The 22,036-nt window shown below is 41.0% G+C and overlaps 1 protein-coding gene across 1 annotated transcript in view; it reads left to right on the top strand.

Annotated features, from left to right (window-relative positions):
- The first annotated feature begins 1,016 nt into the window (after positions 1 to 1,016).
- The window catches only part of ap3s1 (adaptor related protein complex 3 subunit sigma 1), a 99,222-nt gene continuing 78,202 nt past the window's right edge, over positions 1,017 to 22,036 (top strand). The window contains exon 1 of the mRNA XM_084323247.1: positions 1,017 to 1,234. Within this exon, the coding sequence (XP_084179373.1) occupies positions 1,166 to 1,234 (69 nt within the window). The 5' untranslated portion in view covers positions 1,017 to 1,165. The remainder of the gene's footprint in view (positions 1,235 to 22,036) is intronic.

Raw genomic sequence — 22,036 nt, 5'->3', positions numbered from 1 at the left:
CATATGTATACTCTGTCAGGATCTATGGGTAACAGTACTGTATATTTGAATACCGTTTATGTCACAAATGTATCAGTACTAAATACCTGTATGTCCCTATGCCATAAATGTCATGTATGTTGTGTATGTCATAAATGTCTATATGAATTGAAAATGGGGGACCCTGGTGTAAACAAGACAAACGTATTTCTCTGGTCTGCATTAACAATTGTGTGTATTGAGCCGTACAAAATAAAGTTTTCGTTCATCATCCACACTCCTTATCAGTAGATGGCGGTAATGCTCAGCGAAAGTGATTGCCAACCGCCAATAAAATAGAAAAGAAGAAGAAGAAGGTGGTTGTATGCATAGATATGGTTGTATGCATAGATATCTATAGAACACTAGATAGCTTAAGGCGGAGTCACCAGCGTCACTGAACCGCCGCCATCTTGCTCCAGTTAGCCTTGAGTGAGAGTGAGTGAGCTGCACAGACAAAAATACTCATAACTCGCTGAAATATTGACGGATTTACAAACGGGTTGGTTTGCTATAAACATCAAAGATGTAGTTATTTACATTTACATTTAATACATAGTTATGATACTGCATACTTATATAAAAAAAAGTTTAAAGATGTTTTTTTTACAAACCGCTTGAATCATAGCCACGTTAATAATGCTTGTAATAAACCAAACCGTTTGTAAATCCGTCAATATTTCAGCGAGTTATGAGTATTTTTGTCTGTGCAGCTCACTCACTCTCACTCAAGGCTAACTGGAGCAAGATGGCGGCGGTTCAGTGACGTCGCTCTCCATTGGCCGGCAGCGCGGGCAAGCTATCTAGTGTTCTATATATATCTATGGTTGTATGCATATCTATGGTTGTATGCATAGAAATATATCTATGGTTGTATGGTTGTATGGTTGTGACGCGTCGTGTTTCCGCACAGAGAGGAGGTTTTGACGCGTCGTGTTTCCGCACAGAGAGGAGGTTGTGACGCGTCGTGTTTCCGCACAGAGAGGAGGTTGTGACGCGTCGTGTTTCCGCACAGAGAGGAGGATCAGGATGGAGAAGTAGCCTGTAGCATCTAGCCTCTCCGAGCTTCTGTGTCCACATCCCGGCGAGGAGGATCTGGGTTCAGTGGATGGTCTGTTAGTTCCACCACAACACAGCCGGCATCATCATGATAAAAGCCATCCTGATATTCAACAACCATGGCAAACCCAGGATGTCCAAATTCTACGAGCACTACGTGAGTTATTATTATTTATTATCGATATTAATAAACCCTTTCACTGGCCACACGAACAGAAGGTTAACCCCACGGTTGTGTGATATAGTATAGGGTTAACCTTCTGTCGTGTGTGACAGTGAAAGGGTTAACCGGCTGTCGTCCTGTTGTGGCAGTGAAAGGGTTAACCTTCTGTGTGCATCGTCGCAGTGGAAAGGGTTAACCGTTTTGGTAGTAGTGCGGCAGTGAAAGGGTTAATAAACATTGTGTGTATTTCTCTCGGTCATCTGTTTTTCTTACTTATTTTTTGGTTGCATGGCTGCTTATCATCGAATCGTAGCATGTACGTGTCATTGTTATTATTATTGCTATTATCTATCGATTGGCCAAGAGAGATGACGTTCGACGTACCCCACAATAAGAATTTTTTGTAGTGTTGTTGTAGAGAACAATTACTTTGTATCATGCATGTTATGTAATCAATTACTACTAATTAAGAGCATCGTATGCTATTCCAGCAACATTTACACATTTTAATAAAGGGGAGGGACTGGGAGTAACTTGCAACCATCTCGTGTGTGTGTGTGTGTGATGTTTTGTTTATGCATGTCATTGATCCTGCTGTATTAGATATCGCCCGGTCGGTGTGAGCTTCGGTGTCCTTTCATTCAAACGTTGAATTATTGATCATGCGTTGAGAGACGAAGCGAGGTGCAGCAGCCTGCAGTGTGTGTTGTTGTCGTCAATGATAAACCGGGTTGTTGTCATGATTGCATTGTGGCGAGTCCAGCAGCCTGTGTTTACGTCACATGACGTTATTATGCCCTTGTGATGGACTCGTGGTGCTTCTTATCCATCCATCCGTCCATCCATCCATCCACCAGGCTCGATGGAGTGAGTGTGTTTCGATAGAGGAGGTGGGACCCTTTCCTTTTTAATATATATATCGTTTTAACCCTTTCACTGCCACACAACAGAAGGTTAACCCGGCCTTTACTATCACACAACCGACGGTCGTGTTGCAGTGAAAGGGTTAACCCTTTTCACTGCCACACTACAGAAGGTTAACCCTTTACTATCACACTACCGACGGTTAACCTTCTGTGTATTGTCGCAGTGAAAGGGTTAACCGTTTGGTAGTGCGGCAGTGAAAGGGTTAAGACTCTGGGAGATAGGCTACTACTTGACCTGAACCCCAGAACCCACCTCACCCCTGCCCACTTTGACAACCTAGGATGGCTTAGAGTAGACGACAGAGTACAGCAACTTGCAATGGGCCTGGTCTTCAAGATACACTATACGACCAGGGTGCCCATGTACATGTCAAAATACTTCCCAAAGGTCAGTGAATACCACAACCACTACACCAGAGGAAGCTCAACAAATCATGTTAAACCCAGATTCGGCTCAAACAAGGGACTAAACACGTTTCGCAATTATGCCACAACAATGTGGAACGCCCTACCCAAAGCTGTAAAGGAATGTGAATCCCTGCCCACATTCAAAACCGCTCTTAAAGAGCACCTACGGGAGGCTGCAATTCGAAACTGGCCACCGTAAATGCCCAAAACCCCCACCACCTCCTAATAGACAGTCTCCTCCCCACCGCATGTATATATTCCCTCCCCGCCGTATGTATATTTCCCTCCCACCCACCCACCCCCTCCTAATGTACAGTCCCCTCCCCATCATATGTATATACTCTGTCAGGATCTAGGGGTAACAGTACTGTATATTTGAATACCGCTTATGTCACAAATGTATCAGTACTAAATACCTATATGTCCCTATGCCATAAATGTCATGTATGTTGTGTATGTCATAAATGTCTATATGAAATGAAAATGGGGGACCCTGATGGAAACAAGACAAACGTCTTTCTCAGGTCTGCATCCCCTTAACAATTGTATGTATTGAGCCGTACTGTATTGTACCCATTCTGCAATCTGTTAAATAAAGTTTTCATTCATTCATTCAGGCGAGTCAATATATGGTTTAACCCCAAAAAAATGTATACAAAAGGTTTTTCAATGGATTCTGGTAGTATTGGGCGTGCTAAATAACATACTAAAAGTCGACCAAAATCGACCCCTCCGAAAGCCGTCATTTCCAAGATGGCGTCCCAGATGGCGCCGGGGCAATTAAAATGGCTATATCTCAAATTAAGAAAATGGTGCAAAGGATTTCTCAACTGATTCTGGTACCTCTGGGTATGCTCACTAACATACTAAAAATCTAGGAAAATACACCTTCCAGAAAGGCTTCATTTTCAAGATGGCGTCAAATTGCGGCTGGCCAAGCTTAAAATGGCTATATATATGTCAATCTAAAAATTATATAAATGATTTTGTCATTTGATTCTGGTACCCCAAGTACCCCTAGACATACTAAAGTTTTAGGGAAATACACCTTCCGAAGAGGCTTAATTTTCAAAATGGTGTCCAAAATGACGACTGGGAGCTTAGACTGCCTGTATCTCAAATGGGAAAACATTTCTAAAGGATTTATACACTGATTCTGGCACCTCTATACATTAATAACGAGCAAAATATCTAGCTAAATATATCTGCTAGGAATGCATCATTTGCATCATCAAAATGGCTGCCTGTAGCTTATTTTGGCTAAAATTAAAATTGGTTATTATATTCAACCTAGAAAGCTGGCTTTGGTGTTGAACACAAAATAAATGACCCACTTATTGTGGTCTTTAGGCCTACTCATCATCATCTTCAGGATCCTCTGGGAGAAACTTGTTATGTGGATTGTCACATTCATGAAGTTGACATGGTCCACTCCACAGACAGTAGTACAAGGTAGTCCATATTTTCTGCATGAGCAGCGAAGTGTCTTCCAGGCAGTGGTACAGTTACAATGAATGACCTTCAAGAGACTGTCTGGAGCAGCATTCATTGTTGACATGAGTGGGACAAATCTATTGTCCTGCAGGTTCCAGCCCCAGTCTAGAGCATCTATACCATCATCTGTTCCCATCCAGACCATGACCTGGTAGTATGCTCTACAACAGTGGAATTTGGTAGCAGATTCAGTTGGTGGTAGACGTTCAGGCGTTACCGTTGATGAAGCTGAGACAACCTTCTTGCTGAAAATGTTATATCTCATTTTTGCAAGCGAATCTGTGCACTTTCCACCAAAAAAGACAGCCATTGCTTGGCACCCAAGGTCATCGATCACATCTGTTGTCTGGTTTGGTACAGTGAATGCATTGGCACAAGCCTGAAGGACAGGATCCCCTTTTACAAGTTTTTGGAATGCTGTCTTTTTGCCAACTCCGAAGATCCGGGAAGTTGTGTCACAGCCAGTCACAGCATGGATGAACAGCAACTGAGAACACACATCCTGTCCGAGTACTTCTTTCAAATGGTTTATGGCGTACACTTTAAAACTGCCATCAGCTTTCGACTTGTCTGATCTGAAATAAAGGCCCTTGCTATCTCTCTGTGCATAGTAAAGAAGTAAGATGAGGAGATCACTCAGTATCTTCTCCAATCAGCGTCGTGGTGTGAAGAAGAGATGATCCCACTGCGGCCCTTACTATGTCTACATCAGCATCTCCAAGTGAATTGACCACAGTGCAATCCCGTTCTTTCAGTTCATCACTTATCATGTGGATCAGTTTCTGTTTATTCAGATCTCTTGACAGGAACTCCTCCTTCTTACCTGAGAACTCTGTCTCAGCAGTGAAGTTGACAATGGGATGAATATTGTTTCCTCTTCTTTGATGTGTGTTGTCTTTAATGGATGGCCCATCCTCATAGCCATCAAACACAATGGTTGTAGCTGAGCCATAATGTTGGATGGTGAAGTCTGCATATGACTGTGCAATTTTACCATAGCTTTGTCCGTGCTTCCATTGTATTCGGTGAAGGAGTGAACCACCATCAAGAACATAATGCTCCGTTTCTGGTACAGAATCTAGGATTGCATCACTTGCATGATCACAGATCGCGTGCGCTAGTTGTGGTTTATCAGCTTTGCGGAAGACGTTTCCGGCTTCAAAGAGGGCAGGAGGGAAAGGACTGAGTTCGTAACGCATAACCTCCTCCAATGACAGCTCTCCAGTTTGGAAACGTACAATAAGGAAACGTTGAAAAAGAAGTGCAGAATCAATGATTCGATCAGGAGCAACCTTGATAGACGATTTTTGTCCAAGGGTTATGGCTTTATCCTTTCTACTAAATGAAAATGTGAATGCCGGCTGTCCGATCATTTTGTGCATGATGTTGCGTCCAACAGAGTCATAATCATGCACGTTCACTCCATCCTCAGCGACAACACCTGTAACAACATTCCTTAAAGAAGAGTCTGGAGAGAAAGGTGAACATATAGCAAGTTTTGAAGTGATCTTCTCCAGGTCAGCAGCATCCCTTTTCATCCTTGCCTCTGTTGAATCCTTGTGCTGTTCTGATGTTGTGTATGTCTGGTTTGAGAACTCCTGCATTGCGGTGTTATACTCTGATGTTATGCCCTTTGACATTGTCCAAAGGGATCTCTGATTGTCGGTCATTCCACTTCCATGTGTCATCCCTCCTGTAGTCTTCAATGACCTCATCAATGTTGTTTCGATTACAAGATCTGAGCTGAGGCCTGCCCATGATTGGCTGCTGCGACAGATAACATGAAAACCCTTTTCAAATTGTCTGAAGACATCTGGGTGGTTGATGTGAAGCTGACTCATCTCTTGGACATAAAAGTGTGCCGATTTCAAGTAATTGTAATGCCCAGCCGCAGCGAATATCGGCATGCATTCAGAAACAGCGCGTAGGTGCAAAAGCCAGGAACCTGTGCGATCTGCTGTTATCAGTGACCTAGCAACTTCTAACATGTGTTGGTAATTTAGCCACAACTGACTAGTTTTGGATCTAGCACACAGTTCCATCTTCCTTTTTCCCAGCTCTTCATTTATTGTAATGAGGGTCTCTGATGTGAACACTGTTTCCAATGGCATTTCACCCTTAACTATTGAGGTATACATTGCTTCAGACTGTTCAACCATTGCTGCAAATTCATGACTATCATCTACCATTTCTGATATTATCATGCGGTTAAGACATTTGTCAACCAGAAGATGGCCACGGAATGCTCTCTGAACTGATTTGCCTGTCATCATATGGGCTACTGAGTTCTCCCCATAGACTACCCCTAGAATGTCCTTAAGTCCTGTACCGTCCATCAGTGTACCAATTGCTCCTAGCAAATTCAAAAATGTGTGAAATCCTCCTAGGAGCAGGACAAAGGACTTGAGGTGACTGCACTGTGGTGAATCTAGGATTATCTCTGCTGCTTTCCAATATAGGGGTTGGTCAAATGTAACTACTGGGGCAAGGTGGTGTTTGGATGCCAGACCACAAATGAACTCCAGTGTTGACAGAATGCATGTTTTGTCTCCGGAGTACATGTCTATCATTGGTAAGTATCTCACTGAAGACTGCCCTGGATGTTCATCTCCCTTATGAATAATGTGCATCATCCCCTGCCAATCAGGTGCAGGCTGTTTGAAATTGAACGATAACTCCCAAAGCAGATCAACCATCTTGTTACATTCTGCAAGTCTTGGAAGTTCTTTAAATGTGGTGTCTCTGCAAAAGTGTTTGGCAAAGTGATAATCTATTATCACAACTTTTGACCTCTGCACAAGATTCAGTTCATTAATTCTGAACCTCGGAACAGGACTAGGTCAGAAAAGAAAGAAAGAAACTGATTCAGAAAAAGAAGGCTTCAACTATGGTAGTTTGGGAGCTGAGAGTGCAAACACCTCTGTCAAAGACTAGAATGAAACTGGAGCTTAAATAACACTGCCAGGTCAGACACGCCCAGGCATGCCCAAACACAGGACTAGGTCAGAAAAGAAAGAAAGAAACTGATTCAGAAAAAGAAGGCTTCAACGATGGTAGTTTGGGAGCTGGAGAGTGCAAACACCTCTAACTATAACAACTATAATGGTAAAAAAGAAGGCTTCAACTATGCTAGCTTGAGAGCTGAGAGTGCAAACACCTCTGTCAAAGACTAGAATGAAACTGGGGCTTAAATAACACTGCCAGGTAGGGGTGCACCGATATGAAAATTGGCCACCGATACCGATACCGATTGTTCAACTAACACAATCGGCCGATACCGATACCGATACCGATAATTGTGGCAAAAAATAAGTATTTTTAATTTTTTTTATTTTTTTTTAAATTTTTTTTTAAATTTTTTTTTTAATTTTTTTTAATTTTTTTTAATGAAACTACTGTATATTTGTATGTGTGTTTGTATTTGTAGGCCTCTTTACTTACTTAAAAAAGGAAACATCAAGAAATATGTTTATGGTATCACTGATCCCTCTCCCAGTATCGTCTGGCGGCCTGCAGAGGGATACTATTTTCTCAACCAGAGCTTTCAACCAATGCAATGGAACCATTTTGATTGACAGTCGATTCGGCCAATTACGCCACACCGCTAGCACCCACCTCCTGCTTACCACCAAGCGTTTATTCATTTTTCTACTTCGGGGCATGCCGCCATTGATCTGCTTGTGAGAATGCGAGTCAAACTTAGAACCACAACAAGCTAATACGTTAGCTGCCCGGCAGTGCCCGCCGACCAGCGCGCTCCACAGGATGGCCAAACGAGACACAATGATTTTACTGCAACAAATTTTATAATAAAACAAAGCCTTTCTATACATTTGTCTGGTTGAAAACTTTATTAACAGATTGCAGAATGTGTAGTTGGGTACGGAATGAGCAACGGAATGTAACCGAGCTATGCACGGCTTGCTTGCTATCTTCGGGTAAATACTATGCTGATGTAATTGAACGTGTAACTAACTATAATAACGTTAATGCCACAAAACGAATGTTTGTGTCATTTTAACAGCAGATACTTTCTTAAATGCCATCCTCCCGACAGAGCGGTGTTGATGGGGAGCTCTGATGGATTCGCTTGGTTGTGTTCAGGGGAGGAAACTAACTTTTTGGCTTACCAGCCAACTGGCGGGTATCTGATTTTTTTTACCAGCCAAATAGATTTTTTACCAGACAAAAAAAAACGCTAATTGTGATAATTACTTCTTTGTACGTCTTCGTCTAAATTGATTTTCAATCATAGTAAATTAATCACACTGTCTCTACTCTTCAAAATATTACATCATTAAATCACATATTAACATGAAAGAGGGAACTATTCTGGACTGGGTTGGGCTGAACTGGGCAGTGAAAGATGCTGGGTTGGGCTGGTCTAGGTTATACTGAATGATGAATTGAAAATGAATTGAAAATGGGGGACCCTGATGTAAACAAGACGAAAGTCTTTCTCTGGTCTGCATCCCCTTAACAATTGCATGTATTGAGCCATACTGTACTGTACCCATTCTGCAATCTGTTAAATAAAGTTTTCATTCATCACAGCTCAACTACTAGGAATGTGTGTCTGACTCTTAAGTGCAGGAAATATTCATCAGAAAGGGGGGACATGATGGAGGGAATGGAAAGAGCAGGTTTGACAGGAGCAGGGTTGAAGGGATTGATTGATTGAAAAGTTTATTAACAGATTGCAGAATGGGTACAGTACAGTTCAATACATACAATTGTTAAGGGGATGCAGACCAGAGAAAGACTTTCGTCTTGTTTACATCAGGGTCCCCCATTTTCAATTCATCATAACATATTGGAGTGTGGAGGAAGTGGACAAGGCATTAAGCAAACAGGACTGAAATGGGGGACCCTGATGTAAACAAGACTAAAGTCCTTCTCTGGTCTGCATCCCCTTAACAATTGTGTGTATTGAGCTGTACTGTATTGTACCCATTCTGCAATCTGTTAATAAAGTTTTCAATCAATCAATCAATACTGGGTTGGGCAGTGAAAGAACCAAGCATTTCACTGTAATGTAATAGCTAAATAAAACAACTTGAACTTGACTTGTTACATTTGCACTCTGGTTGTATGCCAAATGTATTCTGGTTGTACTGTACTTGTGCTGTAAGATGACAATACATTGGAACCGAATCGACAACGCTAGGGGTTCAGCAGGTGTGTTCTGAATGCCAAATATGACAACATCACCGTTGTGAAGGGCATATGGGCGAGTGGTGATATGCTGGGAAACCCGGTAATAATAAAATGTCACTCGGCTGCATTTAAGCAAAGCCGCTCAGTATAGTCGTCCACTATGTTGAATGCGCGTTATGGTAGCTTGTTACATGCTAGGTAGCTAGCCGGCTAATGCATTGCTGGTTGACTTGTCATTCTCATCCGACTCGAAGGAGACGCGTCGCGTGCTGTTGTTCGCCCCCATGTCAGACCGCACCGATATCCGAAAGCGACGACTCTACATGCAATTATTTTCATCCACTCATGTGTTTTTGTAAGTTTGTCTACGTTGTCAAGCCGGCTGCCGGTGGCAGGAGTTTGTAGGTCTGCGCGCAGTGGTCTGTCCACTTCCCCTAGATGGGCGGCATCTTCTAGAAAACGAGTGTTCATTGGAGGAGCTTAGAGCGCATCTGTACAACGATGATGTTCATTGGTTATGGTCTGATTATTATGTGGCGCAAATGGGAGGAATCAAGGGGGGAGTCAGAGTTCGGTTTGTGTCAGTGAGCGAATCAGCAGATTGCAGAATGATTTTTTTGTTTTGTTTTGTAATTACTAGTACTCGCCAGACTGGCGAGTGCTCTTCATGAATTACTCGCCAAACGTAAAAAATACTCGCAATTGGCGAGTAAAGTGGCCTAATTTCCTCCCCTGGTTGTGTTATTAACATTGAACAGCTAACCGAAAGCTAGGGTTAACTAATGTTAAAGGTTTAGCCATAACGTTACGTTGGCTAAAGTTGGGGCTATTCTTAATCCAGTAATAATGGCTGCAGACCTGCAAGCAAAGTACAGCAAGTTGGCAAAGGAGTATTCCAACGTAAATCACATTTTCACCAGTAACGTTAGTCTTCTGCCTCCCGGCTATGAACGGACTCGGAGTAATGCCTTGCTGCTATGGGTAATAATAATATGCTGATGTTATTGTCCGTGTAACACTAACTATATAACGTTAATGCCACAAAACGAATGCCTTGTTAATCATAAATAGTAACTTTGATGCAGTAGCTTGTGTGTGTGTGTGGGGGGGACGGCGGGCGTTGTGCAGGTAGGTCGCGAGTGAATTAATTTTTTTTGCCTTTCGACGCTACACAAATGGATGGTTAGTTATCGGCGACTGCTATCGGCACATTTGAGCTTATCGGCCGATAGCAGTCAACAAGGCACTTATCGGCCGATACCGATACCCGACCGATATATCGGTGCACCCCTACTGCCAGGTCAGACACGCCCAGGCATGCCCAAACACAGGACTAGGTCAGAAAAGAAAGAAAGAAACTGATTCAGAAAAAGAAGGCTTCAACGATGGTAGTTTGGGAGCTGGAGAGTGCAAACACCTCTAACTATAACAACTATAATGGTCAAAAAGAAGGCTTCAACTAGGGCTGGGCGATATGGAAAAAAATCATATCGCGATAACGATATGATAATTTTATTTTATTTCTCGATATCGATAATTATCGAATTGTTATAAGTATAAAAAAAATGTTTTTTTTTTTTTAACAACAGATGTATGTTTATTTTGCAGCAATTCTTTGTCATTGCTGCCATCTTTAGTGTTACATCCCCTCACACTCCAGTTCTCAGGCTGCAGCTGGTTTAAAAGCTAAAGTAAACCGGCTTCTCTGCTGGCTGTGGCTCCAGAGGAGTTGAACAGTTCTGGCTCTGCTAGTTTATTTTCTATCTTTTGGCGCTTTTTTGGTGGACAAACATGTGCACTGTGACTCGTGACTGGAGTCTAGTTCTGCTAGCACACATAGCCTACTGTGTACAGACGGTTTCAAAATGTATTTTAAATTAGAAAGCAAACAAAATAAATGGACAAGAGAAAAAGAAATCTGAATTTGGTCAGTATTGTCATTTGGACAAGCAAAGCCATTACTTTAAGTTGCAGGCAAGAAAGACAAGTCTGTCCACTGTCTCTGGTTTTAAAACTGCCCTGTTGCAGGAAAAAATAAAATAAAAAAAAAAAACGATTTTTCGATTTTTTTTTAATTTCGATATTCGATATCGATTATTAAAATATATCGCGATATTTATCGTTATCGTTATATCGCCCAGCCCTAGCTTCAACTATGCTAGCTTGAGAGCTGGAGAGTGCAAACACCTTTTTTAGTAAGCTATTTGTATTTGTATAGTCATTTTAAGCTCCTGGGCGCCAGTTTGGACGCCATCTTGAAAATGATGCCTTTCCGGAAGGTGTATTTTCCTAGATTTTTAGTATGTTCACAAGCATGTCTAGAGGTACCAGAATCAAGTGAAAAATCATAGTTATATATTTTTTTCTATTGAGATATATAGCCATTTTAAGCTTGGTCTGCCGCCATTTTGGACGCCATCTTGAAAATTAAGCCTTTCTCGGAGGTGTATTTTCCTAGATTTTTAGTATGTTAGTGAACATGCCCAGAGGTACCAGAATCAGTTGAGAAATCCTTTGCACCATATTCTCAATTTGAGATATAGCCATTTTAATATCTCCACCGCCATCTGGGACGCCATCTTGGAAATGGCGGCTTTCGGGGGGGTCGATTTTGGTCGACTTTTAGTATGTTATTTAGCACGCCCAATACTATCGGAATCCATCGAAAAACCTTTTGTATCAATTTTGGGTTAAGTGCTTTTTTTTCATAGATTGACTCGCCTAAGAGGTGTTTTTGGCCCAACAGCCAGGCGGCTAGTGGTCCGTATGTGTCTATTCGAAGCCCAAACAACTCCTGCTTCCGCGTTCGAGTTTTGCGCTCTGATTGGCCACTGACCTACACGCCCCCCCTTAACTACGCCAGTTCTGCACGCCCAACTCTACTAACAGTCTGCAGCCTGCTCACTAGTCCTGCCTCTACTAACAGCCTGCATTATCCAATTCATATCAATCGAAATAACGTATTGTTTTCATCTCTCTATATTAACGGCTCGCTAGTTCTGCCTCTACTAACAGCCTCTGCATTATCCAATTCATAATTGGCTCTACCCTTTAGCTCAGCTGGTTGGTGCGGCCGCCTGTGGATCCTATCGTATAGTGTATGTATATGTTCTGTCCTGCAGTGTATAGTGTATGACTCTGGAACTCCCTCCCTCAGACCATCAGAGAGACTCCCCCACACTCTCCACCTTCAAATCCCGCCTCAAAACCCACCTGTTGTCCCTAGCCTTCAACCTTCCCCAACCTTAACCCCCCCCCCCCCCCCACCTCCAACCTGTTTTGATCTTTGTTACTGTGGCTTTATGTTTCTGTGTATCCTGCTGTTTTCCCTGTTTTCCCCCGTGGTCTTATGTTCCTTTTTCGTTTCTTTGTTTCTCTGCCTACTGTCAGCGACTTCGGGTTCTTGAGAACAAGCGCTATACAAATAAAATTAATTATTATTATGTATATGCTCTGTCCAGCAGTGTATAGTGTATGCTCTAGTGCAGTGGTTCTCAACTGGTCTAGCCTCGGGACCCAACATTTTCCTTAGTCATTAAGTCGCGACCCAACATTTTTAACCACTATGATTTATGTAAAAAAATTAAAAAATATTGCAGTAATACGCAATCTTTCAAAACATGAAATAAACACAAAGTGCAACAAAAGTGCAACTAGGGCTAAAAACCCAATGAAATTTAATAATTATGCTTCTTAGCAGACTTCTTAGCTTAACATACCTAAGTTTGGGGGAACTAATGGGATAACTGGGGTTGCAACAAAAGTGCAACTAGGGCTAAAAACCCAATGAAATTAAATAATTATGCTTCTTAGCAGACTTCTTAGCTTAACATAACATACCTAAGTTTGGGGGAACTAATGGGATAACTGGGGTTGCAACAAAAGTGCAACTAGGGCTAAAAACCCAATGAAATAAAATAATAATAAATAATATGCTTCTTAGCAGATTTCTTAGCTTAACATAACAGACCTACGTTTGGGGGAACTAATGGGATAACTGGGGTTGCAACAAAAGTGCAACTAGGGCTAAAAACCCAATGAAATAAAATAATAATAAATAATATGCTTCTTAGCAGATTTCTTAGCTTAACATAACAGACCTACGTTTGGGGGAACTAATGGGATAACTGGGGACTGGGGTTGCAACAAAAGTGCAACTAAGGGCTAAAAACACAATGAAATTAAATAATAATAATAATAAATAATATATTCTTCTTAGCAGACTTCTTAGCTTAACATGCAGGGAACTAATGGGATAACTGGGGATGTTGTTTGCTCCTGACAAGTCTCAAAGTCTGGGGTGATGGTAGACAAAGCAACTCTGAGGTCATGCTCAATGTCCAATCTGTTCCTCCGCTTTGTCTTCAGCTGGACCAGAGCTGAGAAGCCACTTTCACAAATATAGGTAGTAAAAAAAAAATGTATTTAATTTTTTTTTTTTTTACTACACACATCCGCGACCCACTCAAAATGGCCCCGCGACCCACTTTTGGGTCGCGACCCACCAGTTGAGAAACACTGCTCTAGTGTCTATATTATCTGTCCTGTAGTGTATAGTGTATGTATGTATGCCCTGTCCTGCGGCATGGAAAGTGACCCATCAGACATGATGTAATGTACCTTGCCAGCCACGCTGTCTGGGCTTACTTCAGTAATTGGATTTTATATCTCCAGGTGGCCGGGCCACTGTGCTAGCGTACTGATGTGCGTGGCCCAGTAACACACCAGATTCAGTGTCCCAATACAATGACAAGTCTCTCTGCACAGATTAATTTAGGTAGCCTGCGTTATTCCAGGCCGGGGGTTCTCAGGGGATGAGGGTTTATCCGAGCGGCTGGTTATTTGATCATTTGCACGCATGCCGGTCCGTTGGCGTCCCCCTGGTTCTGCCCGTTTGACCCTTTTTCATCAAGCTGGTTTTCGAAAAGTTTGTTTTATTTGTTTTATTTGTCACATATGGTACATGTACATTACAGTGAAATGCTTGGTTCTGTATGAGCCTCCTGAGATTCTGATGCTTCATACAGTAAAAAAAAAGTTAAAAAGAATAAAGACCAAACAAAATGCAAAAATGTAAGGTAGTGCAAATATTTGAGTAATAAATAGATCATATATGGTGTGATGTTTATGGTGTCGTGTCTAAAGTGAATGTTGAGGGTGAATGTTTAAAGCGAGTGTGTGCATGTGGATGTGTGTGCAATGGATGGGATGGGTGAGTTAGTGTTACAGACAGTGAGTGTAGAATGGATGGAATGGGTGAGTTAGTGTTACAGTTAGGGATGCCCCGATCACGTTTTTTGCCACCGATACCGATCACTGATCGCCGTGAGCCATATCGGCCGATACCGATCCGATACCGATCGTTTTTGATTAAATTTTTTTTTAAATTATTTTATATAATTTTTTTTAATATAAAATATATATATTATATAATTAGACTTGTACTTGTATTATCTGCGAGACATCGCCACCACGCAACAAGCTCCACTGTCTGTGTGTACTCAAGTAGCCTCCAGCTACGGCCAGGATTCTCCGGAGCTGCAGCTGGACCTATACTCGAGTAGCCTCGAGCTACGGCCAGGATTCTCCTGCGCTGCAGCTGGACCCTATTGGTATAACGTTACTGTGCTCAGCAAGCCCTCAGCTCGAATACGCGTCGAATCAGTGTTATAAGACATTGATATCAGGAGCTATCTGTAGCTACTGCTAGCCGGATATATAACGTTAATACAACGCCTCAGTGAATTATTTAGTTCAATGGGACATTTCGTTTTGAACAGTGAACTAACTTGCGCTAACATGAGCTAACAGTGGTATCATACACGTCTCTACTAGACTATTGCTGGAGCATTTGTTGATATCAGGAGCTATCAGTAGCTAGCCGGCTAGATACCGTTCGGTTAGACCAGGGGTTCCCAAACTTTTCAGGCCAGGGCCCAGAAAATAAGGCGTCAGAGAGCCGCGGCCCAATGCACATCGTCTGGCTTTTTTTTTTTTTTTTTTTGCCAGGCGACCGATTTTTTAAGCCAAATATCACTTCAATCCTATTAAGTTATTTCAAGTTAGTTATTCATTTATATGTGCTATTTATGAGAGGGCTAACTTGTTGCAAAATAATAATGATAATAATAATAGCCTTATTAAAATACTATTGTTGCTTCGGTTGTTTTCAGCATTTTATGTGCATAATCTGTTATTTAGTTTGAAATGTTCATTGAAATAAGTAGATTTTTTGTTTTTGTTTATTTATTAAGTTAATATAAAACCATATAGTCACATTTTAGAATACAATAGAATAGAATTTTAGAATACAACTAGAAACACTGTCCTGGCCTGCTTCTAAGTTCAGTGGCCTGACAAAATTTTTTTTTTAATCATCTCGCGGCCCACCCGTGGCTGTTCGCGGCCCACCTTTGGGTCGCGACCCCGACTTTGGGAACCACTGGGTTAGACAATGCCTCATCATGTATTAAACTAAAAGTGAATAGTTGACTGGGTCATTTTGTAACGGTAGCTAACGTTAGCTCAGGGAGACGCCGTCCTCCCGGGCCGTTCCCACTAGACTAGACCCGTGTTTACATGCGTGCGGGAGGGAGGAGCAGACGCCGCACCACCCGGTGTCTGAGACAGAACTCAGCGATTTGACGATCGGCGAAAATAAAGCATTATCACCGATCACCGATCGCATATTTATACTGATTATCGGCCGATAACGATCGGTGGCCGATCTATCGGGGCATCCCTAGTTACAGTGAGCGTAGAATGGATGGGATGGGTGAGTTAGTGTTACAGTGAGCGTAGAATGGATGGGATGGGTGAGTTAGTGTTACAGTGAGTGTAGAATGGATGGGATGGGTGAGTTAGTGTTGCCCATAGGACTGTCTGTCACTGACTTTTTACACCTTGTGTAATGCGTGTCTCTGACACAGTTGGTCCTTGTTAGTTAGTGTGCTGATCAGATCCATCACTTCAGTGGTTCTCAACCTTTTTTCTCAACCAAATAAACCAGTGCCAGTGCAAAGTAGATTTCAGTTGTATTCAGTCAGCTTGTACAGACAGGAGCTCGACCCCATTGACTTTGCATTGGTTTGTGTCTAACTGGCCGGAGCTAATGTGAGGAACACAATGGCTCGTGCTGAGAAAGGACTCTGGTGAGTAGGAAATAGGGCTAGGGTTCCAGAAATCTGAACTATCCCTTTTTAAGAGGTAGAACTATGGTTTGGTACTCTTCTGGCCGTCTCAGACCCACTCCTATCCGAGCTCCGGGAGGGTCATCAAGGAGAAGCCGCCTATTCTCAGTCCTTGCCCCACAATGGTGGAATGAACTGCCCACCCCAGTTAGGACAGCCGAAACCCGTCCAATCTTTCGCCGTAGACTAAAGACGCACTTCTTCAACCATTATCTGAAAAAAATATATATAAATGGGTCATTGACGGATAAGACTTTTCAATAGGCCAATTTTAAAATACAAAAAATAAGGATATATTTGGCCATTTTTCAAACATTTGGAATGTAGTGTATACATGCATTTATGCAAAAAACCCAAATTAAGAGATTTTAGTGTTTTTAAAGTTGAATGAATAGGACATGGCCTTAATAAAAGTCATTTGGGGCGACCGTAATTTATCTCAAAATGTATATATTTCCTTAACATTACTAATATTTTAACAGGTATCAGTAATTAAATATACATCTTAAGAAAGACAGGCTTGTGTGCCCTTTAATTTTTTGTAAACCATGATTTCACAAGTTTATTCTATAATGGCAGTGTCCCCCTCGTAATGCAGTTACAATACCCATATTTGCTCTAAAACCCATAAAACTGATTTAAAATGTGTACAGATAGCAGATACACTTAAGCATAGTATACCAGTGATTAATATTTGAGCCAAAACTGATGGATATTCTAGTTTGAATTTAGTACAGTTATTGACAATCATTGGGCCTAACAAAATTAATAGTTGGTTTCAGGTTGGTTGTCAGTTTGGCCATGGGTAGGTAGGGAATTTATTTTATTTAATTTTTTTATTTTATTCTTTCCCACGGCGACTATGGATAGGGAATTTCTTTATTTAATTAAAATGTTCACAACAACATGGATGCATGTACTCTGCCAGCATGTTTAATATCCATAATACTAAATGTTTGACTAAGATTTCTATGAAACTTTATTCTAAAAAAAAAGAAAATCGTTTTTTTTTTTTTTTTTTTTTATATAATTTTTTTTAAAAACTCATAAAATATATTGGGTCGCATCTAAATCGGCAGGGTCGGTCGGCAACCTGAAACCAACTATTAATTTTGTTAGGCCTTGGTTACCCCGCATGACAAATGGTCGCCCCAAATGATGAGAGTAGTTAAAAGTCTATTTAAAATGTTACACAATGCAGTTCAGACAAAAGAAAACTGAACAATGTTTTTATTACAATCTTTTCAAGTGGTCAACAAAAATATTCTTCAATTCATTCAAATATCACAAAAGTTAAACATGTTAACATGCGAGGGCCCACATGTGGAAGATTTTCCCACCTGCACTTTGGCAACCTTTACCGGCTCGGGTGTGCATATATTTGAATACAATATATATATCGAATTAAAGCCCTATTTATTGCCCGTCGATAGCCATTTCAGGTGACACAATCCGTTCAGCGGTTCTCGAGTTACATGCCGATATGTGAGGTGTGCGCCGAAGTACACAGTGTTGTACAAATACAACATCGACTCCCGGGGCTCTAGCTCCGTCAATCATTTGGCACGGTAGGTTACAAGCTTCGTAAGGAACATTCAAATATCACAAATGTTAACATTAAACATTCAAAAAGTTAAAGTGCAATACACATTACATGCTTTAGGAACTTGAACATTTCACAAATGTCCATTTTCATGTCCTCATATCAGCATTGGTTTTGTCAATGTATGAGAGCGAGAAGGTGGGTTAAGTAGCATCACTTTTGTGATGGTAGTCACATTGGACAGGGATTAACAATTTAAGTCAATAATAAAAGGTAAACAGAGTTGTATGTATGGAATAAAAATTAAACACCAACACAGTTCTATAGTCAATAAACAATAACCACCAACATAGTTGCATGGATGAAATCAACGCTAAACAACTACAACACAGTTGTATCAGTTCCTTTTAGGGATGGCACGATACCACTTATTCATGTCCGATACTGATATCACAGCCTTGAGTATCTGCCAATACCGATACCCATCCGATACTCCCTTAAAAAACAAAACCTGTGTTTAACCTAGCCATCTATAAAACATCAAAAACTCTCCTAAAGGAAAAAATACATACCACACATGACTCAGTTATGCAATAGTGCTGCTGCTTTTTATTTTGTTCAAATTATTTAGTTAATACGTTAATAAGACTACAGCGATTTCATGACGGCTTCCTGTCCTCACGTCTAAAACGTCTGTTTACCGGTACAATGCGTGGAGAAAATATACACTTTGACTGCTGTTTTGGTAGGGTTAGGGTCTTTACTCTTGGCTACATTTGAAAAAGAAACACAACATTGTACTTATTTGAGATAGCCGTGTCCGAGATAATGACGGTTTGGCAACATGAAGTGAGGCTAAGCGTCGGAAACCTACATTTTCAACAACAGAAAGGGGCTGGTCGTCCAGCACAATAAATGTGGTTATTTTCTCGGTTTTCTTCAGCTTTGCTTTGTTACTGTCTGCAGGGAGTTTCTCTCGATTCTGAATGGTTTCCAGCTATGTTAGCTGCTGCGACAGAACTTTTCCTCTTAGCATTCGTTGCACATATGAACTCGGCATACTCCCTTTCCATGATTAATCTGCAAGTGTTGTGTGGTGTTGAAGTTTCCAGTGTTGCTGCCACCCCTAGAAATACTTGTGTTGCAGATATTACACTTGGCTGTGTCGTGTTATTCCACAAGTATACATGCGAGTCCTCTGTATTTGTTTGTGCGTGTCTTCATTCTGTTAGCTCCACCATACAGGTCCATTATTATCCGCTCTTAGTCTACTCTGCCCTGCGTACCTGTCTGTGACCCCAGTACGGTGGCCTGTACTCTGTGTCGTATTAATGCACACACATTAGCATAACACCACAGTAAGGCTGAGCCCGAACCCTGTTTTTAGGGTTCGAACGTTCGCCAGGGTTTATCGAACGAACGTTCGAACGTTCGTTTTTTGTAAATTTTTTAATAAAAAAAAATGTTATTACATTTTTTTTTTATATAATTTTTTTTTTTTTTTGTATTATAGATCCTACGGAGGGCGGCATTGCATAATCTATTGGTGAAAAAACATGTTGTTTACAGTGGTGGCTGTTCATGTAAACATGTAATTAAACAAAGCACTCAGAAGAAAATAAACAAGCTACTGAGTACTGCATAAAGTTCCTACTTATGATCAACAATAGCCCTTGCACACCGCAGTCACGTAAGGGGCTAGATAAACAAATGCATTCGTTTTGTGGCATTAGTGTTACACGTTCAATAACAGGTATTCACTCTTGGTCGACGGGAAGGAGAGAGGCGCGCGCCTCGGCTCCTTCCACCGTCTACCTCGGAACGGGGGACGACAGAGAGACACCAGCGGGGTGCCGCCGGGCTCCCAACACGCCTGCCGCCCGTCCGCCCTCGGCCAGAGTTGTTTACAACGCAACCACCTCCCGCCATGAAGCTCGCGCTCCGTGGCCGAAAAAGGCTGGTATTCATTAATGATCCTTCCTCAGCGGGGAGCTACGGAGTCTGTTCACTCTGTTGTGCTTCTCGGTCTCGCAAGCAGATAAATGTATTGCCGGAAGTAAAAAAATAAATAAACGCTTGCTTATTGGTGGTAACAGCAGAGGCGGGTGCAAGCGGTGTGACGTAATTGGCAGAATCGCCTGTCAATCAAAATGGTTCTATTGCATTGGTTGAGACAATAGTATCCAGCTACAGCCCGGCAGAGACCACACTGGTTGAGCCGAGCGCACTCGGGGGACGCGCCGCTTCACATCGCCTCAACGTCGCGCGCCTGCCTTTTTTTTTTTTCACCGAACGTTCAAACCTATTAATTAAAGTCCGAATGTCAACGTAACGAACGAACGTTCGAACGTTCGGGCTCAGCCTTACACCACAGGCTGTTTTGCCTTTTTCTTCTTTGAGCTTAAAATAACTCCACAGCTGACATGATCACGGCGCGCTGCTAACAAGTTGACTTACGTTTAGCTAATGCTAACGCTGTTGTCACGCTACTATTGTTCACGTGATGGCATGCTTTACGGCCTGTATCGGATCGGAAAATACTTCCTGTTTTTCCGACCCTGTGAATTTGGCCAGTATCGGACCAATACCGATACTGAGTATCGGATTGGTGCCATCCCTAGTTCCTTTTATATTATCTCATGGTAAACTGCAGGCATTTCAAATTGAGGTACATGTGCATGTTTTAACAAATCAGGCAACCTGAACACCTAGAATAAGAAGCACACCAAAAAACAAAACAGATATTTTTTACATTTAGTTAAATTATTAATGTTCGGTTATGACATCATACGGTGACATCACAAATGTTCCAGAACGTTCGATCATGACATCATACTGTGACATCAGAAATTTTCTAGAACGTTCGGTCATGACATCATACTGTGACATCACAAATGTTCTAGAACGTTCGTCATGACATCATACTGTGACATCACAAATGTTCTAGAATGTTCTATTATGACAAATAAGACGGTTCAATGACTTTATCTAAATTCAATCAATATTCCTAATGCCGTTTCAATGTAAGGTTATAAAAATAAACATATAAACATTCATACAATACAATATAGCTTTGGCTCCTACAGTCAACATTCCCCAAATATATATCAAACACAAAACAAACTTTGATCATCTGACTTCTTGCCCTGTTGTTTTCTTCTTGCTGAAACAATAGTGTATAATGTGATACTAATTCTGGTGGGCTAAATTACATACAAACTTAAGTTCAAGATATTACAGAAAAGGTCATTCCTAATCCTACTAACATGACAGTTTGAAATACACCAGAGAAAGATATACTGCATGTTACCTATAGTTTTTTTTACCTCTCTCTTTTCCTGGCAAGATAGTCTGCATTGACCCGCTGTCTGTAGTGAGCAGTCTTCTGTTTGCTTGTTTGTGCCATCTAGAAAATAGGTTAAACTAGTTAAACATGACTAATACATGTACTATTACCTAAATGGAATGTCATGCTATACCGTTTTAAAAATGTTCTCATAAGATGATACAATACTCAAAAAGAAACGTTAATTCCTAAATAGGAATGAAAAATGACAAATGTTGAAAAATATATGTTAAAGTATACAAAGAGTTATGCTAAAACAAATAACTTTATGTATATAAAACATGAATAAAATATAAATATACAGAAACTACAAATACAGGACATATCTATCATCTAAAACAGGGGTTCCCAAACTTTTCAGGCCAGGGCCCAGAAAATAAGGCGTCAGAGAGCCGCGGCCCAATGCACATCGTCTGGCTTTTTTTTTTTTTTTTTTGCCATGCGACCGATTTTTTAAGCCAAATATCACTTCAATCCTATTAAGTTAGTTCAAGTTAGTTATTCATTTATATGTGCTATTTATGAGAGGGCTAACTTGTTGCAAAATAATAATGATAATAATAATAATAGCCTCATTAAAATACTATTGTTGCTTCGGTTGTTTTCAGCGTTTTATGTGCATAATCTGTTATTTAGTTTGAAATGTTCGTTGAAATAAGTAGATTTTTCGTTTTTGTTTATTTATTAAGTTAATATAAAACCATATAGTCACATTTTAGAATACAATAGAAT

The sequence above is a fragment of the Notolepis coatsorum genome (assembly GCF_963971535.1).
Source record: "Notolepis coatsorum genome assembly, chromosome: 10".
In the NCBI taxonomy this organism is placed as follows: Eukaryota; Metazoa; Chordata; class Actinopteri; order Aulopiformes; family Paralepididae; genus Notolepis; species Notolepis coatsorum.
This window is presented reverse-complemented; position numbering and strand designations above follow the sequence as displayed.